Source organism: Sphaerodactylus townsendi, linkage group LG07 (genome assembly GCF_021028975.2).
Source record: "Sphaerodactylus townsendi isolate TG3544 linkage group LG07, MPM_Stown_v2.3, whole genome shotgun sequence".
Taxonomy (NCBI): domain Eukaryota; kingdom Metazoa; phylum Chordata; class Lepidosauria; order Squamata; family Sphaerodactylidae; genus Sphaerodactylus; species Sphaerodactylus townsendi.
Genome location: NC_059431.1, coordinates 61910680 through 61928700, shown reverse-complemented (window position 1 = coordinate 61928700; position 18021 = coordinate 61910680). Strand labels below are relative to the sequence as shown.

General features: G+C 41.8%; 1 protein-coding gene across 1 annotated transcript in view; it reads left to right on the top strand.

The window, feature by feature from the left end:
- ALDH7A1 (aldehyde dehydrogenase 7 family member A1) overlaps nucleotides 1-16270 on the top strand; it is a 34405-nt gene extending 18135 nt beyond the window's left edge. The window contains exons 12-18 of the mRNA XM_048503729.1: nucleotides 542-626; nucleotides 3217-3323; nucleotides 7157-7273; nucleotides 12030-12127; nucleotides 12310-12383; nucleotides 14749-14824; nucleotides 15848-16270. Coding sequence (XP_048359686.1) covers nucleotides 542-626; nucleotides 3217-3323; nucleotides 7157-7273; nucleotides 12030-12127; nucleotides 12310-12383; nucleotides 14749-14824; nucleotides 15848-15902 — 612 coding nt within the window. The 3' untranslated portion in view covers nucleotides 15903-16270. The remainder of the gene's footprint in view (nucleotides 1-541; nucleotides 627-3216; nucleotides 3324-7156; nucleotides 7274-12029; nucleotides 12128-12309; nucleotides 12384-14748; nucleotides 14825-15847) is intronic.
- The last annotated feature ends 1751 nt before the right edge of the window (nucleotides 16271-18021 follow it).

Genomic DNA, 18021 nt, shown 5'->3' with positions numbered 1-18021 from the left:
TTTTGATGTTTAAATCTTGCTATGCCTATCTTTCTCTGCTTCAAAATCTGGGTGGACATCAGAAGCCTGATATTGATCCTGATTCCAGTCCATGCAACATGGATTATCAACTCAGTCAATAAAGTAGTTGTGGTAAGAAGGAAGGCACTTTTACAGCAAGATGACCAGATTCAGGAGGCTTTTATGGCTGCCATGGCAACATTTTAGGACTTTGCTTTTGTTGTAACACTTTGGCATCTGTTAGAGTTTCCCTTCTTCATTTTATAAATCTTGCCAGAGATAGAATGGGTTACGGACACTTGGAATATCAGCTTCGCTATGACTGGGAATAAATATGTGATTTCAGTAAGTGCATGAAAAAAGCCAACACACCATTACACAATCACTGTCCTTCTTGCTTAAAGATCCAAAGGGGCTGAGAAGAGGTGGAAGTACCCTTTTTCTAAATCTTTATGGTTAGCTGGAAATTCAGAACATGCCAATGTTTGAGTTTCTGATGTCCATTAATAGAAACAATCTTACACTCCAACTTTCCCCCTAGATTTTGCATGAAAGTATCCATGATGAAGTAGTGGAAAAACTTACTAAGGCATATGCACAAGTCCGCATTGGAGATCCTTGGGATGGTAAGAATTCATCTGTTTGTTCAAAGACCATTATGCTATCCTTTCACAATCAAGAGTAGCTGCTGGACATGTGGCAGAATCTAAGAGCTTAGAGCTCAGTCACTTTCAAGTGATCACTGAGAGAGGACCTCCTCTGCTTGGATTGGATCTCATTGTAAACATCCACTTGCACAAGAGAGGGGGCAGTTACCCCCTCAGACTGTTTCTGGGCATTCCAGGTCCTCCAGGAACAACATTTCATGGTTGGACTGTTTCAGAAGGGCAGATGGGGCAATGTCACACTTCTTGCACAGAATTAGAAAAGATCCAACCATCTAATTGTCATACTCCCCAACAGTGGCAAAGCAACCAGGGGACAGTGCGGGGGGTGCGTGACGCATCGGGCGCACGGCTATGGGTCACATGGGGTCGGAGGGCAGCGTGGGCGGGTCCCTGACAGCCTCCAGAGCGATGCTGGAGGACGAGGTGAGTGGAGGGGGACGCAGAAGAGGCGGCTCCGTGCGAAGCCACCCCTTCTGCGCTGGCTTCTGCGGGGCCACTCGCACGCTCCCATGCGAATGGCCCCCACCCCTCCACCGGCATAATTTCTGCCAGTGGAGAGGCGCCCTTTCCGCTGTGCAGAAAGGGCCTTAGCTCATCCAAAGTCTCCCTCTTCTTTAGAACAATTCCCCCCCTCTCCTTTAGATTGGCAAGGGGGGATTTTGTGTCCCCCACGTGACCCATAGCCGTGAGCTAAGAAAAAATGAATTCCCCTTCTCGTTTCTGTTGTCTGTTGTGGAATTCTGGAAGATGCTGGTTGAATAGTGGGGGGGGGGGGGAAGAGGGGGACTGTGGATTGTTGCTAGTATTAAATGTTAGCAGAGACTCTCAGTTCTTGCTTTTTGCTTTTATGATGCCTGACCCAGTTCAGTGAAGGCTTCTGAGTTTATGAAGAGTCTCCATTATTATTCTCAAAATACTAAAACCAGGAGGCATCCATTGAAAATGCTGAGGGGAAGAATTAGGACTAATAAAAGGAAACATTTCTTTCCTAAGAAAGATTGGGAGTTTCAATTTGGGGGGTGGGGTGTTGAATTTCATATGTGCTTTTTGTTGCTGTGGAAAAATAAACAGTTTCATTTTCTCTTAGCTCATCCAAAGTGGATTGTTGCTAGTATTAAATGTTAGCAGAGGCTCTCAGTTCTTACTTTTTTTGTTGTGTTGGGGGGGGGGGGGGGGCTGCCCATACGGGGGGGGGGGGGGCAATTTGCACTTGGCTCCATTTCCCCTAGCTATACCTCTGCTCCCTAATTATGGGAATAGCAGTGATGCCTAAAAAGGACCTGGAATCCCCACCATGCATATGGATTTATACTGCATAAAGAGAATAATATAGACTTGGATCCGAAGTTTTGCTGCCATTTGCATTTGTACCTTTCTCCATTGCAGAGGTGGCCCTCTACTACACAGCATGTTCCCCAAGTGCTGGGAACTTTTGTTCATGCAATTTCAGCAGTTTTCAGGTTGCTGAAAAATGCTGTGCAGCAAAGGACCACCAGAGCATCAAATAAATAGGGGTGCAAACAGAAGGCAATCCAGTGCACAGTTACTTGGTCTAAGCCCACTGAACCAAATGGGCTTAGACTGGAGTAACTTTCTTTAGGATTGCACTGTTAAGATCCAAACTACTGTCTGCAGTTGTTACATCTGCCAGTGAGAGGGAAGTTTTTAACACAGATGTGTAACGATGTTGATCCCAGTAGATCAGCTGATTGTAGAGGGGAACGTTGCTCAGAAGAAGAATTTCGATTTATACCCTGCTTTTCTCAACCATAAGGAGACTTAAAGAGGCTTACAAACTCCTTTCCCTTCCTCTCCCCACAGCAGACACCTTGTGAGGTAGGTGAGGCTGTGAGAATTCTAAAGAACTGTGTCTAGTCCAAGGTCTAGTCCACATGCTTCATGGGTAGGAGCTGGGAAACAAAATCAGTTTACCAGATAAAAGTCCATTTCTCATGTGGAAGAGTGGAAAATCAAACCCAGTTCTCTAGATTAGAGTCTCTTCACCACTACACTGCCCTGGCTCTCAGTGATAGCATATGCCTTCAGAAGCCTAAGACTAATTCCTGACCTCTTCAGTTACATTGCAGGGCTATGAAAGATATTAGTCTGCAAGCTTAGAGTATTGATTTTAGTTAAAGTAGATAGTACAGTGTTCGGTCATACGTTGACTTCACTTGGAATTAGGCACGCCCCTTTATCTTTTCATTCTGGTGGTGAGAGGATAGAATTTTGTCTCCCTCTCTTTCACATCTTGAAGACTGTTTCACCATGAACTGATAAGGCTTCATGATGTCTGAAAGTCCTTTGCCTGTTAATTGAAAAACAGTTATTGTTGCCTCATTTCACAGCTGCTGTTGAAGTAGTTGCCACATTTACTTATGACAAAACTCATTTGAATAGCTCCAAATGGCCAAACTATTGCACTGTTAAGAGCTGATTTTTGTGAAACTGAGATGGTAATAAAAATAGTGTTCTGAAGACAAGATGCAGGTAGGCCATTCTCATAAATATTTGTGAGTCCTACTCAAGTATTTGCTGTTTTTTGCAGCTAACACCCTGTTTGGTCCCCTTCATACAAAGCAAGCAATGAAGATGTTCCTGGATGCAGTGGAGTTGGCCAAGCAGCAAGGAGGCTCTGTGGTCTTTGGTGGAAAGGTGACTATATTCTCTTTCTAATCTCAGAGTTCATTTAACTTGAGCAAAGTGACAATATTGCACATATGCTCCATGGTCAGATCACCACACAACATTACAAACCTCCTCTACGTAACCCAAATGGAATAAAGACATTTTATTTTATTTATAGGTTGCATTGAATTTTCAGCAATATTGAGCCAACTAGGTTTTATAAAAGCAGATAGTTCATGACTGGCTTATCTTCCAGGTTGGTAATTAAAACCTCTTACATTCATTAAAAGAGTGTGCAAATATGAAACCTGCATTTGTGTTTGAACAGGCCATTCTATAAACAGTTGATGGCTTTGTCAGGATTATGTTTGGTAGACTGAACAATAGGTGGTGACTCTGGAGGCTTGGAGCGGTAGACAGTACAAGGATTAAATTGTAAATCTTCCTGTGTCTCTTGGGTAGGTAGTCCTGCTAGCAAGCAATATAAATCTTTAATTTATTGTTCCTAGCATGCAGAAGGAACAAAGAATGATCCTTGAGGCAGAGGTGGGATGTTTTAAAGGAAGCAGAAATGTCTTCTGAGACTGGACTAAACCGCCTTTTCCAAAGCTATATTGTTGAAATAGCACTTTATTTTATTTATATCCTATATTTTGGTTGTCAAAACCTCAAAGCACTTTACAAGAGTGTAGAATACAATATTATCTACTGCTTTTTATCCCCATCGCACCAAATACTTCTTACTGGAGTTGTGAAGGCTTGGGAAACACCTCCCTCCCCCTTCCCCCAGGGATTTACTTGAATTTTTCAGGTGGATATATTGGGGGCTCACTGAGACAAATGTCTGTGAAATATTTTCTTGTTTTCAAGTGGATGAAATGCTGTTAAAGATACGGTTTTAGTCACTTAGAATATGTAGTATGAAGATTCTTATGGCAGTATGCTAATGTCTACTTATTCTGTTGACATATATAATGCATTTTCAGGAATGTATTGTTTAAATGTGACTAACTTCATTAATAATAAATAGGTTGCCTTTATGATAATATACTGTGGAAAAGTTCAGTATGATCAATGTTTAGCTCTATATTCAAACATGATGCTAGCCCTACTATAACTTGAAGAGGCTGACTGTGCAAGTGACATACTTTCGTTTCTTCACTGTGAAATTGCCCTTCCATTTTCAAGTGTAACTTTTGTTTTACCTCTCATTTTGTACAAAAAGTCAGTGCTCTGTGCCAGGTTAGAATGCATCAGTTTGCAGCTCTTTCTGCAGTATTGGATATGTTCACAATTTGCTTGTAAAAATACTGACACATTTAAATTTAATAACTATGCCAAGTAGTACAATTTTAAGTTAAAATTATTTATTAAATGCAAACTTATTTTCCAGCTTTGACAAGAAAATAAGCATTGCATATACTGCAGTGTTTCCCAAAAGCATTTTTCTACCCAAAATGAGGGTGGGGCATATCACCCCAAGACTTAAAAATTTCCAGACACTTTATTTGTTTACAAAATGTATGCTCCATCTTTGTGCTCCAGTTAGGACCACCAAGGTGCCTAGTAGATTAAAAAAATATGAAACATGTCTTAAAAACCATTAACATCTCCAAAAAAAAAACACCATTAAAACAACTAAAACTAAAATGCATATAATATAAAAAACAGTCATTAAAGAAGAAAGGAGGAATCCCTGAAGAAATGGTAGAAAATAGCAACAGGAGGACAGGCAAGTTCCAGAGTTTTGATGCCATAACTGAAAAGACCTTCTCCTGGATTGTCATCTGCCTAGTCTCAAAAGATGGGGGCTCGTGAATCAGGGTCTTGAAAGATGATTGCTATCAGTTGGGTAGCTTCATAAAAGAATAGGCTACTTTACATCTGTTGCCTCATTTAAATGCATAATTCTGTTGTACCTGAGGCTCATTCCGCACACGCAGAATAATGCACTTTCAAACTGCTTTCAGTGCTCTTTGAAGCTGTGCGGAATAGCAAAATCCACTTGCAAACAGTTGTGAAAGTGGTTTGAAAACGCATTGTTTTGCGTGTGCGGAAGGGGCCTTAGTTTTTCCTTATAGATCTTCTATCCATTTTTTTCAACTAAATAAGGAACCCCCTACTAGTATCTTCTTCTCAGCTTCGTTATATCCTAATCATATCTGCATGTTGTGCTGAAGGAAAGGTGGGGAAACGAGGACTTTAGTGCAGTTCCTCTATAAGTGTGATTCTGTTGGCAGCTTTGGAATTTGCCATGCAGATGACTTTGAAAAAAACCTGATACTATGGAGGGCTGCAAATGTATTTTAGAAAAATTTTATACTACCGTTCTAGGAACTGCCTGGGGTGGATTACAAAATAATAAACCATTAAGGTACCAATTAGAAACCATTACCAATCTAGAAGAGGAACAATTGGTTTTTATATCCTGCTTTTTCTCTACTGTAAGGAATCTCAAAGCAACTTACAATCACCTTGCCCTCCCAATAACACGTACCTTGTAATGTAGGTGGGACTGAGAATTCTATGGGAACTGTAACTGGTCCAAGGTCACCCAGAAGTGGAGGAGTGGAGAATCAAGTTCGCTTCTCCAGTTTAGAGTCCACCTTTCTTAACCACTGCAACAAATACTGCGCTACCAACCTGCTTCAAATAAACACAGCTGAATCAAAAGTAAGGGTTGTCTCAAACAGGTTTAATTCCCACTCTTGACCTCTTAATGGGATCGGCCTGGAACAAGTTAGAATATTTAAATATCTGGGGATTCACTTCCACTTCAGAGCAGATTGGGCAAAGCATAGAGAGGCAGCTATTAGGGGATGCCAGAATACTGTTGATACTGTTGTCTGTTTATTTTTCTCAAAAGGACATGAATTCATACCAGTGGCCTTAAAAGTTTTCAGTGCAAAGGTGTTTCATCAACTCCTTTATGGAGTCCCCCTTTGGATTGGTGCCTGGAATAAATCTGTAGAGAGAGTTCAATCCAAATTTCTCTATAAGATTTTTGAGATACCCCATTGTGTTCCATATTCTGTCCTGTGCATGTCCTGTTGAATCAGAACAGCATTTGTTGGAATGGTCACATTAAAATTCTGGTCTCGCCTTTGCTTCAACTATGAGGTTGACAATCTCACTTATCTAGCCCTTTTTGAACTGCAATCTTCAGATTGGTGGAAAACTATAGAGGCCAAAATATTGTCTTTAGGTCTCTCCTTAGAATTCTTCTATATGCACCCTGCAAATGAAATATGGCAATCCCTGAAAAGGTACTAGTCTGACACTACCCCATAATGTCTGCCCAGCAATGGGAAGGCAAAACCTGCGGCTTGGTAAATGTTCTCTTCAAGCCTGTATTGCCAGTTAAAAGGTTATGTCACACAATACAATAGATTGGATCCAATTACTACCTTCTGCTATGACTTTCTCTGATGAACATGCTGAACTATCTAGACAAACACAGCCCCATGTTAAGCACATTACAATAACCTGCCCTAGATGCTGTCAGAACATGGATCATGATTCTTGAGGAATGACCATAGCTGGCATATTGGTTGAAGCTGATAAAATGCCTCTGTGCCACAAAGAAGATTTGTTCGAACAGCTACCTTTTTGTCCCACTTTCACTCTTTTTAGTAGGCACAGTTTGCACAAATATGTTTACTATATGATTGCTATCATTGTAGACATAACCATTAGTTATGACAATGGCTTTACTATATTTATGACAGCAACTGATGCAATTTTACAAGGTGATTATTTTCCATCCTGGTGAACCAAAACAGTTCAGTAAGTTAGTGAACTATGCAATATTTTATATGTTGCTTGGCTTGTCTGAAACGAATGAGTCCTGTTTTTTCCAGATTATAGAGCGACCTGGAAACTATGTTGAACCAACCATTGTGACTGGCCTTTCATATAATGCATCTACTGTGCAGACAGAAACATTTGCTCCTATTCTGTATGTGCTAAAATTCAAGGTAAGTAAATCAGATCTGTGGTGCGATGTAAGTATGTTTTCTAAAATATCAGTAGCCGAGATTCTTTTAAATTTAGATTTTTTTGGGGGGTGCAGTTTGCCATCTGTAGGGGGCACATTGGGTGGGGATCCAATTCTATGGGCACCAAGTTTTCTTTCACTTGGATGACCATAAAATTGGAACCCCCCCCCCCCCAAACTTCAACAAACGAGTGGTTCCTGTGAGGAGAGTCACCAGCAGCTGTGTGGCAAATTTAGTACCCCTGCCTGGAACACCCCATACAGAGCTACTTCCCCCCCCCAAAATTTCCAGCACAATTCAATTACAGCAAAACAGCAAGCCCCCCCCCCCACCTCTCACTGTTTCAAGTGGAGGGGGGAAATGGCATTTTTTTTCCTTTAGGAGAAAAACAGAGAGGCATGCCCTCTGACTATCATACCCCTACAATTAACATCTCAACAACAAACCTCTCACTGTTTCAAGTGGAGGGGGAAAAAGGCATTTTTTCCTGTGGAGAAAAACAGAGAGGCATGCCCTCTGAGTACCATACCCCTACAAATAACATCTCAACAACAGAGCCATTCTGGAAAAAAAAAACCAATTCCTCACATAATCAATACATCACACCATAACAGAACCAAAGCAATACACAATGCTACAACACCAAGACAGAGGGCACATTTACTAGCTTTGACTCCGACCAGAGAAAGCACCAAACCACAACACCAGTGAAAACATTACCAAGGGATGGAAAGGAGAGAAGGAATCATCTGTCAAACTGTAAGATCTCCCCACAACCGTGGAAACAGCAACAACAAACCTTAATTATAACTCTGCAAACAGCAAGAAAAGCAAAAAAAAACAAACACCCAAGACCAGCAAGCAAGGACAGAAGTACCACTGAAATAATACCAAGTTGGGTGGAGAAGATTCAGCTATTATACTGTATACAACCCCGGTGACAGCAGCAACAAGCCTTAATTAAATCTTACAAACAGCATGAAAACCAACAAACCTGCCCCAAACCTGCAATTAAGCACAGAAACACCAGTGAAGCATCAACAGTGGAGGGGAGGGGGTGAGATTTAACTATGAAGGTTAAAGATCTCTCCACAAACCTGATAACAACAATGATAATCTTAAATCAGACCTCTTAAAAAACACAAACAGCCAATTATTTAACTTTTACAGATCAGGGGAAAAATAAGGAAACAAACAGTAAAATTTGGTAGGGTTTTTTTTTTTAAACTTTTAAATAAACAGGTCAAACCATGCCTGTAGGCCTAACTTTGGGCCATTGGCCTCAGCCACCCCACCCCCCCCAGCCAGAGGCATATGGGGGCCAAATGGTGCCTGGAGATTAAACCCTCTTCGGGTGCTGCCCTCACTTTGCAGAGCCCTGTCCCCTGCACTTACCTGAGCCAGGGGTGGTCTCAGACAGCCTGGCGGGGCGGTGCTGAGGGGTGCCCAGCGGGCCTGCGGAAGGCTGTCGCCCACCCTACCTCTGAGCTGGGGCCTTCTTAGAGCAGGCTCCGATGGAGGTGGGTTGGTCTGATTGCAGCCTGCTGCGGCCCGGCTGGGCACTCCTCAACCCCACTTCTATCGTTCCGAGAAGGTGTCAGCTTGCGGGGGGTGGGGGGTGGACAGCATCCTCCCTCAGCAGCTGCTTTGTCTCCGGCCAGCTGGAAGCCAAGCAGCTTGCTTGCAAGTTGGGCTCTAGGAAGTGGCGGGGCAGCTGATGGAGCACTCCATCCACCACCGCGCCGCTTCCTGGATCCCGACTCGCAAGTAAGCTTCTTGGCCTCCGGTCGGCTGGAAACCAAGCAGCTTGCTCGGGCTCTAAGAACTGGCAGGGTGGCAGATAGAGCACTCCATCCACCACCGCACCACTTCCTGGTGCCTGAGTTTAGGCGGGGGGGGGGGTACCGGTTGTGGGCGCATGTCTTTGGTCATGTGGGGGGGTGTCTTCCGGCGCCCCCCACGTGACTGAAACACGTGCACCCAGGGACATGGGTATCCTCATTTCCCTAGGCCAGTACGCCTCTGCCCCAAGCCGAAGCAACTAAAACAAGCAGCAATTACAATTTTAAAAGGGTAAAAGTATTTTTTGCAAAATGAGACTGGTCAGTCAAACCCTTCAACATATTTTATATGCAGGCAAATAGGACTCCAGTGTGCAGGTGATCCCACAAAGACAGGTGCTTCATAAACCAGACTGAGGGAGGTCGAGTTCAAAGACAAAGCTCGAAGTATCACTTAAAACCTCAGTCTGGAATAGAATGGGCTGGCCAGGATCCAGCACTGTAATTTATACTGTCTGGCCAGGCACCAAAAAGATTCAGAAACCTTCCCGGATTGGCTAAAAAGCGCTGGCAGTTATGCTGCGATCCCATTGGCCAATGGCAGCTTTCTTCCTACTTCCCCTCCTCTCTGCAAAGGTGAGAACTCATGTAGAAATGCATGACAGCTATTGGATGGGAAAGAATCTCCACTAAGCTCTCTAATTTGTTCATGAGTATGCCTCCCTGTTGCCCTGGAAACCACACACAGTGCATGAAGAGGGCAGGGAACACTCCAGGGAACACACCCATGACTGGTGTCGACGGCGACAAGGCAAGTAAGAGAGGGACAGGGAAGAGGCGGCTCCATGCGGAGCCGCCTCTCGTGCGCCGGCCTCTGCTGGGGCCGCTCGCACGCTCGCTAGGCTCTTCAGCAATGCAGGAAGGTGGATTTTAAGCAGCCTTCTCAGCCCCCACCAGTAAGCCCACCAGAGAGAATCAACCAAGGTAAGTAAGGAGGGGTGGCTGTGTGGGTGTTTCTCTGGTTTGGGACGGGGGAACAATTTTCAAGCCTTTTTAAAGGGTTTCCCAGTGGCTATACACTGTGGAATAATTCCTTTAAACTTTAAATGGATGACAACCTGATAACCCAAATACTGAATGGGGCTTTTTGCAGGTTTTCTGATGATTTGGTTTTTGCTGAATCAACAAACCTAGATGAATTGTAGCTTATGAAACAATGTAATTATGTGAACTGGTCGCTGCTTGGAATTGATACTTCAGTTCTGCATTTAAAGGCATTCATTTTTTGTTTGTGTGGGTGGTGGCATCATTTTGGAATGGTGTGTTTGTGCAGGAACTGCCGCTGAAACCCATGACTGGTATCTATATTAACATTACGCTGGATTTTATTGGGTTAAAACTACTGGCACATTCTTAATGCAAAAGTGTATATATGTGGATCTATTGTTTTTCATCTCCCTGAACTGAACAATTGTCTCTTGCATCTTAAGGGTAGGGCAGTTAATATTGTCCTGCAGAATACTATTTTCCCCTCTTGTCCAGCCAGTCAAGGGTCAAGAATTAAACTTTTCTTTTGGAACTCTTCTATGGCTTTCAGCTGTATAATTAACTGTGTCAGGGAATCCTGGTGCATCTTTATTTCTTTCTTCAAGGTAGCCAAAACCGCAATATGCTCTTTGAGGTTCAACCAGTAATCCTCTCGTGGTCAAGTGCATCTGTCAGATACAGCACATAGGAAATCAGTTAAGAATTGCATAGTGGTCCACTAGATCCTCATTTCCAAACTAAGTTTTGAGTGTCTACATTGCTTAATTGCACACCAACTTTTTTTTCCCTTTGGGCCTAGGCCTACTACTATCCTTTAAGGGCTTGCTTCTGGGTGAAATAATTGTGAAGATTAATGTCTGTGTTTTTAAAAGCAATTGATTTGGCTATCCTCAAGACACTGTGATTTGTGATCTGATTGCTGAAAGAATAAAGTGTTATTCATGGATTGAACGAAAATTATGGGGACGGTATTTGAAACCTACTCTAAGGCCCTTTCCGCATGGGCCAAAAACAGCGGCCTGGGGATGGGAAAAACGCCGCCCCCAGGCCGCCGTTCGCACAGGCGGCGCTGCTGAAACGCAGCAGCGCCGACCTGGCTCCCCTTCCCCTCCCTCCAGGCGACGTCAGGCCGTCCTCAAAAACACCCCTTTAAAGGGGTGTTTTTGAGAAAACAGCGTGTTCCCTGTGGCGCGGTGCAAACGGCACCGCCGGGAACACGCTGTTTCCCCCTTCCCTCTCTTACTTGCCTCGTCGCCGTTGTCGCCCTGCTGTCTTCCTAAGCCCCGCCCATGCTGTCCTCCAACCCCTGGAGATCGGAGGGCAGCGTGGTCGGGGCTTAGAAAGACAGCAGGGCGATGACGGCGACAAGGCAAGTAAGAGAGGGACAGGGAAGAGGCGGCTCCATGCGGAGCCGCCTCTCCTGCGCCGGCCTCTGCTGGGGCCGCTCGCACGCTCGCGTGCGAACGGCCTCCACCCCCACGCCGGCAGAATTCTTGCCGCCGTGAGGGCGCCCGGAGGCCTGTGCGGAAAGGGCCTAAGGACTAAGAGCCCTTTGGGGATGAGGCAGCCTATAAAATCGAATAACTAAATAAATAACTAAATAAATAACTAAATAAATGTTGTACTTGAAAGCTCATATTTACTTCTCATTTTTGAAATGACTGGACATTCAGTATGTTAGTAAGGAGAGTGGGATTAATGTTGCATGTTGTTTTGCTATTTTGATGGACAAAGTGGTGGGTGAATCTAGCATGATGGCTTAATATTTCTTCAGTGTATTGTTCAGGACATTTTAGGGTGTCTTCACATGTAGTTTTGAAATCTGTGTAAGATCTGTCTACTATGGGGTGTGGGTTTTTTTGCTTAGATCTTCAAGTTTCATTTAGCTTTGGTGCATTTACTTCCAGACAGAAGAGGAAGCCTTTGCTTGGAACAATGAAGTAAAACAAGGGCTCTCCAGCAGCATCTTTACCAAGGATTTGGGCAGGATATTCCGCTGGCTTGGGTATAGTTCCTGTTATGATTATGTGTGGGGGTTTTGGGGGGGGGGGCAGAAAGGGAAACAGAGAAACACAAATCTTCTTAAAATAGTTTCTGGAGGAATTTTCTATTTTCAGCTTTGTCACTGGAGTCCCCTCCCCCTTGGGGGGATATTCTGGTAACGTTTTAAATTTTTGTTGCTCCTAGGCCCAAGGGATCAGACTGTGGCATCGTAAACGTCAATATTCCAACTAGTGGAGCTGAAATTGGAGGAGCATTTGGTATGTTAACGTTCTGCATTGTAGATCACTGTTTGTCCTGTTGATTAGAAGCCATGTAGATGCAAATATAAAACAGTCATTCCATAAATCTACTAAATTGGAATAGGTGTCACCATAAAATTTCTGCTGTAAAGAACAGAGCAATCACAAAATGTCTGCCTGGTGGGAGAGGATGAGGTTGCCTGTGTGATTTTAGCTTCCAAAGAAAATAGAGGATTTGCTCCCTGCATAGCTGCAGATAAAGATTCTTGTGCCTAGAGAAATAAGAGTCTCTGTCCATGGCCAAATCAAGAATGCATAGTTGAGACATATCCACCCAGGATGAGCTCAGCTATTTTCTACTCTAACCAAAGTCAAACCTTGTGTATAGCCAAAAGCCATTACAGAAAAATACAATAAGAACAATAAAACATTAAAATTTAAATATAATAAAATAAGCAGTTCACTAAATTTTAAAAAACCAATTGACAAAAACATCCACACTGAAAAAATCCTGAAGGCCTCTTTGAGGTTTCATTGGCCCTTATTTATTTTGCTGCACAAGCAAACAATGACATTCTATAAGTAACATGAGAATCAGTGTCTGATAACAAAAACATCGACTTTTCAAGGTTGGATTGCCAGTTTAAACCTCTCAGTAATCCATCAAGAAATTTTGCCCTGGGTTCCCCATGGTGTAGACAAATTGAAATATAATGTGGAAGATCCTCCTCAACAGGCTCTCCACGAATTCCATGCTGCTGTTCTTTTGGCAGTTCGCCATTTTCTAGTCAGTCAGATGGTAGGGAATGGTATGAATCTTCTTCTACTTTTTATTAGTCAACTGCTAACAGTTGACTGACCTTTTAATTTTATCTCTGAGCTTTCAGATTAAGAAGCAAGTTGGCATCAGAATCAAAATAGGACAAGACCATGGGCACCCTCCTGGAAACCGCTTCTCTAGACATTGGCTTGGATGCCTATGCAGACTCTTAAACTGGCACTATCCAGTGATTGGGACTTCTCAGTTTTGGACAGATAGCATTTTATATTTGCAGATTATGTGTAATCTCTCTTATCTAGCACATTTTTATTCCACCCTTTGTATGAGGAAATGATGGGGGCATACATGTCTTGCCCCTTACCCACTTTTTTCATGTGCCAGTCCTGTTAGGTAGGTTACACTGGGCGAGTGACCCAACCAAGAGGGCACTTAAGCGGGGCTTTCCTAAGTCCCTGTCTAATACTCTGTCACTGATTGTCATGAAAATCAAAAAGTTGTTGAACTTAGTTTTTGCAATAACAGTTCAGCCAAATTATGGCATATATCTTACCTCTTAACAACTTTTTGATGAACATATCTTGACTAAGCATTTGGAAGGGACCCCAGGAAGACTTGCTTTGATGGCCAGTTCTAGTCTGCTAACAGTTGACTGTCCTCAATCTTTCTTTTTAATAGTTGGCTTAGGATAAGTAATAGTTTGGGGGGGGGGGGGATGAAACAGTTAAATATTTAATGTGACCTATAGAATGTAACCCCCTTTCTACCATAAAATCTCAGCCCAACTTAGCTTCTTGTATATTATTGATGTTTCTCATCTTAGTATCTCATGTGGAACATTATCACTGCTGACAGTTAACATGGATGTCTTATACTACAGGTTTTGTAGTAAAAATAAGAATTTAATTCCAGTTTGTAGAATGATTTCTGAAAGTCAGTCATCATAAAATAATATTTTTCTTCATTTGTTAAAGCAAGTGATCTTCTAAATTCCTTGGTGTTATACAGTTTCAGATTGCTATTATCCTGTGAGAGGAGATGTTACTGATGGTGAACAGGCTCTGAATAAATAAGCAAGTGAAACATTCGATTTTATGTTGTTGGTTCTTTTTCTGTTAGCTGGAGAGAAGGAGAAGCAGCTAAGCAGAACTTCAAAGCACTACTCTAGTCCTGTGCTGTTGTTGTATGGTTTCTTGGAGATTACTTGGTGTTCACCTGTGCACCCACAAGGGCTTTTAAAATAAAGCAGCAATTCTCTGGGATCTTACGTTGCACACTAAAATTTACAGTTGTATAGCGCAGCCATGAGTATATAGATTATACACAGCCCTGCCCACAGCTAATCTTTTTTGGTTTCAATATAATTTTCTCACTGTGGTTGAAAGAATATCTATGAATATTACCAGTTTTAAAATAAATACATGCTATTGTGACATCTACAAAAGTGAAATGAATTGGGTATTTTCAGATAAGAGGATACTTAGGATTATTTTCTTTCCAGAGAAGAATGAAGTGATTCTCTGTCACTTATTAACTTTTTGAAAAATGCATGTAGATGTTCCTTGATTATAGATGTGTAACTCCTGTTTTTCTTTCCCTTTCCAGGTGGTGAAAAGCACACTGGTGGTGGAAGGGAATCTGGCAGTGACTCATGGAAACAGTATATGAGACGATCAACTTGGTAAGAGCTGTGGGTTTACATATGTGGGAACATTGCCTGGCAGTTTTCCAAATTGGCTGTCACTGATCCCATCCTGTGTTGTTGCTAATGAGATGTAAAATTTTGCAATAAAGGCTTTTACCCTGAAAAGATAGGAAAAGAGAGATGCACCATGTAATTTACTTCAGTAATGTAACCATCGTGTAATTGGCATAGGTTTGTAGGAGAATGTGCAGTTCATCAATAGTATATAGAAATATATATGTAGGACTACAGTTTCAATGGAAGACATTTCATGTCTGTTGATAGTGTGAGAACATTTAGAAGTGCTGGAAAATTATTCGTTGTGGTGGGATAGGAAACTAATGGTATTTTATAATAATCTTGTGTTTCAGTCTGCTTTAAAGAAATTGTTGAAATAACTGGTTTTTAGTTGGGTTAATATGCAGTCACTTTCTATAAAAAGGAAGATAGCTTTTCCCAGGAATAAAAAAATTCCCCAAAGTATGTACATTTTAGAATTTGAAGTGGAGCAATAATATATAAACACATTAACTAGATCTATGTTTGACAGTGTAGCAGTACAGATTGATAAATACTTGACCTTTTTTTTTGGAATAGCAGTCTAGATTTCTGATTCTACATAGTTGTTTGGATTTGGATAAAGTACGCCTATAAGTACAAACAATTTGTGGTCCGGCAGTTGTGCCGGGTTTTGTGTGTCTTTTCACTTCAGTATAATACCAGTGGGGACTATTCATGTAGTTTCTGAGGTGCTGACTTCCTTTCCCTGTAAGAAGGAAATGCAGGCTGCTTATGTTGTCAGTGTATGTTTTCATGTCTTCATCTGCTAGCCTACGTAGAAGGTATAAATGCAGAAATGTCCCTGGGGGACCTGTGTGTCAATGACTCTTCAAGCATTCTAGCACAAGCAATAAAAACTTTGTTTAACCCTTGTTTCCCCCTGATCTTTTAAAGGGCATCCTTAGTCTGTACATCTAACTGATTTTAGTGACTAAATCTGCTTCTCTGTTTATCCTGTAGTACAATCAATTACAGCAAAGATTTGCCTCTGGCTCAAGGGATCAAGTTTCAATAAGCACCTTCCAGATGTGCCCCCTTGGTTGAACTTGGCATTTAAGAATCCAGAATCTGTTGATCTGAGTCTGCTGAGATGGCTACACAAAAACACCTAGCATTGAGGACATAGTAGTGCTGTTGAAGTCAGATCCACAAAAGATGATTATGTTGAACAGTGCATTAATTTCAGTAATGTATACGTGATTCTGAATTTGTTTTCAGGGATTTATCTGATGGGGGAAATCTATGTTTATCTAAAGCTTGGATTATGATATGCAAAATCAAAGATTTTTTTGTATGTGCATTGCAAGTGAAACTTAAGTGCCCAAGGCATCTGAAAATGCATAATGATACAATGTAAAAATAAAGTTGTTAACATTTGGCTAATATGATGTTCCCAGTTGTCTTTTTGTTTCTAACCTCATATTTTCTGAAGGTCAAGACACAATTTTCCATTTGCCCAAATCTTTGGCTTTTTTGTGGTTAGGAAGAGTATATTGCTTACAGTGAAACTCTTTTCCTCAGCCTCTGTGATGGGTAGTGAAAAAAATCCCCTTCTGGGGCTCAGCTGAAACAATCTTCAGGGTTTATTTGTACGGGAAGAGGTTAGTTGTTGGAAAAGCTTATATTCCTTCCACCCACCCCGGTCATTGTTTTCAGGAGCAACTTGAAATGATTGCTGGTTTTTTTTTTAATCCAAGAGTAGAGCATAGGAAGTTAGGCAATGCTCCAAAAGGCTAATTTTTGGGTTTATAAAGATCAGTGTTACTATGGATAGAATGCAGACATGGAGCAATGTACAGAACTGTAGCTTGTGTAGAAAGCCTGATCACTCCTATACAGGCATATTCACTATGCAGGCATATAAAACAGCATCTGCTGGTTTATCAAACATTGCCTTCAAGTCTTCTTGCAATTTTAAAAGGCTGAGGAGGGCAGTTAATCAAAACTCTCAGATTTCATGTTCCTATTCTAAATGTTGATTTATCGTTCAGTGGAAACTTAGCCCTGCTGTTATTAATGATGAGTTTAAAGCATTTCATTGGAATTTGGTTTGATGGTGGTATATTCAGGTTGTTGATTGAAAGACAAGGATTTGTTGAATGCAGCAAATCCTCAGTGGTCCCTGTCAGCCTTGGCCTATGAGATCAATAGCCTGCTACTGTCACCACACCATCAGACCCCAGACTCCTGGTGGGGAGTGACATCATATTGATCTCAGGCTGCTGACTGGCTATTAGCAGCAGAACAGGATCAAGTCTGTCCTTTAAACTGAGGACATTAAATCAACATTTAGAATAGGAACATGAAATCTGAGAGGTATGATTCAAGGTAAGCTGGAACTTTTAAAAAGAGAGGTGAGAAGTGGCAAAGGCAGTTAGGGGCTATATTGCCATGTCTGACCAAATCATATCAATCAGACTTCATGGAAAGCCTATATAACCATCATTCAAGATTATGCCCCAATTACAGATGCTGATGAAGAACCTGAAAGCTTTTATGCAAGTGTACAGAAAGAAATTGATCACATATATAAACAAGATGCGGTCATCATAATAGATGACTGGAATGCATGTAGGGAACAACAGAGAACTCAGTAAATTTTAAAGTCAAAAGACTGCATATAAATGAACTAATAATGAACTGAAAACAACATTTATTAAAACTCAAAACACAAGGAAGTCTTACCAGTGCTATCTGTGCCTAATGAGCTAACAGCCAAATAATCTAAACAAAAAGTAGAGGCAGTTTCCTTGTATCACAAACTCTCACACTACTTAAAGCTATAGTAGTGTAAGCAAAGCATGCCTCAGCATTCACAGCACTCACAATCTGAATCAAAAACAATAGGATAAGATTATGTAAACTTATAAATGTAACAAAAACCAAACATAAACAATTGTTTAACAGTGGTATTATGGCTCTGTAAAGGATTTTTGGCCTATTCCTCATGGAACACTTGTTTCTAGCTGTGCTGTGGGACTGAAGTGTAGTCTCAAGTGTCTATTTACATGCAGAGAAGCAGCTCACTCCCCTCCCCCCTCCCTTCCCCCTGCTAGTTTGATTCACAGCCTATAGTCTGTTAGGACAGAATGTGGAGAAATAGGCAAAGGTATCAAACAAGAATGTATTTTATC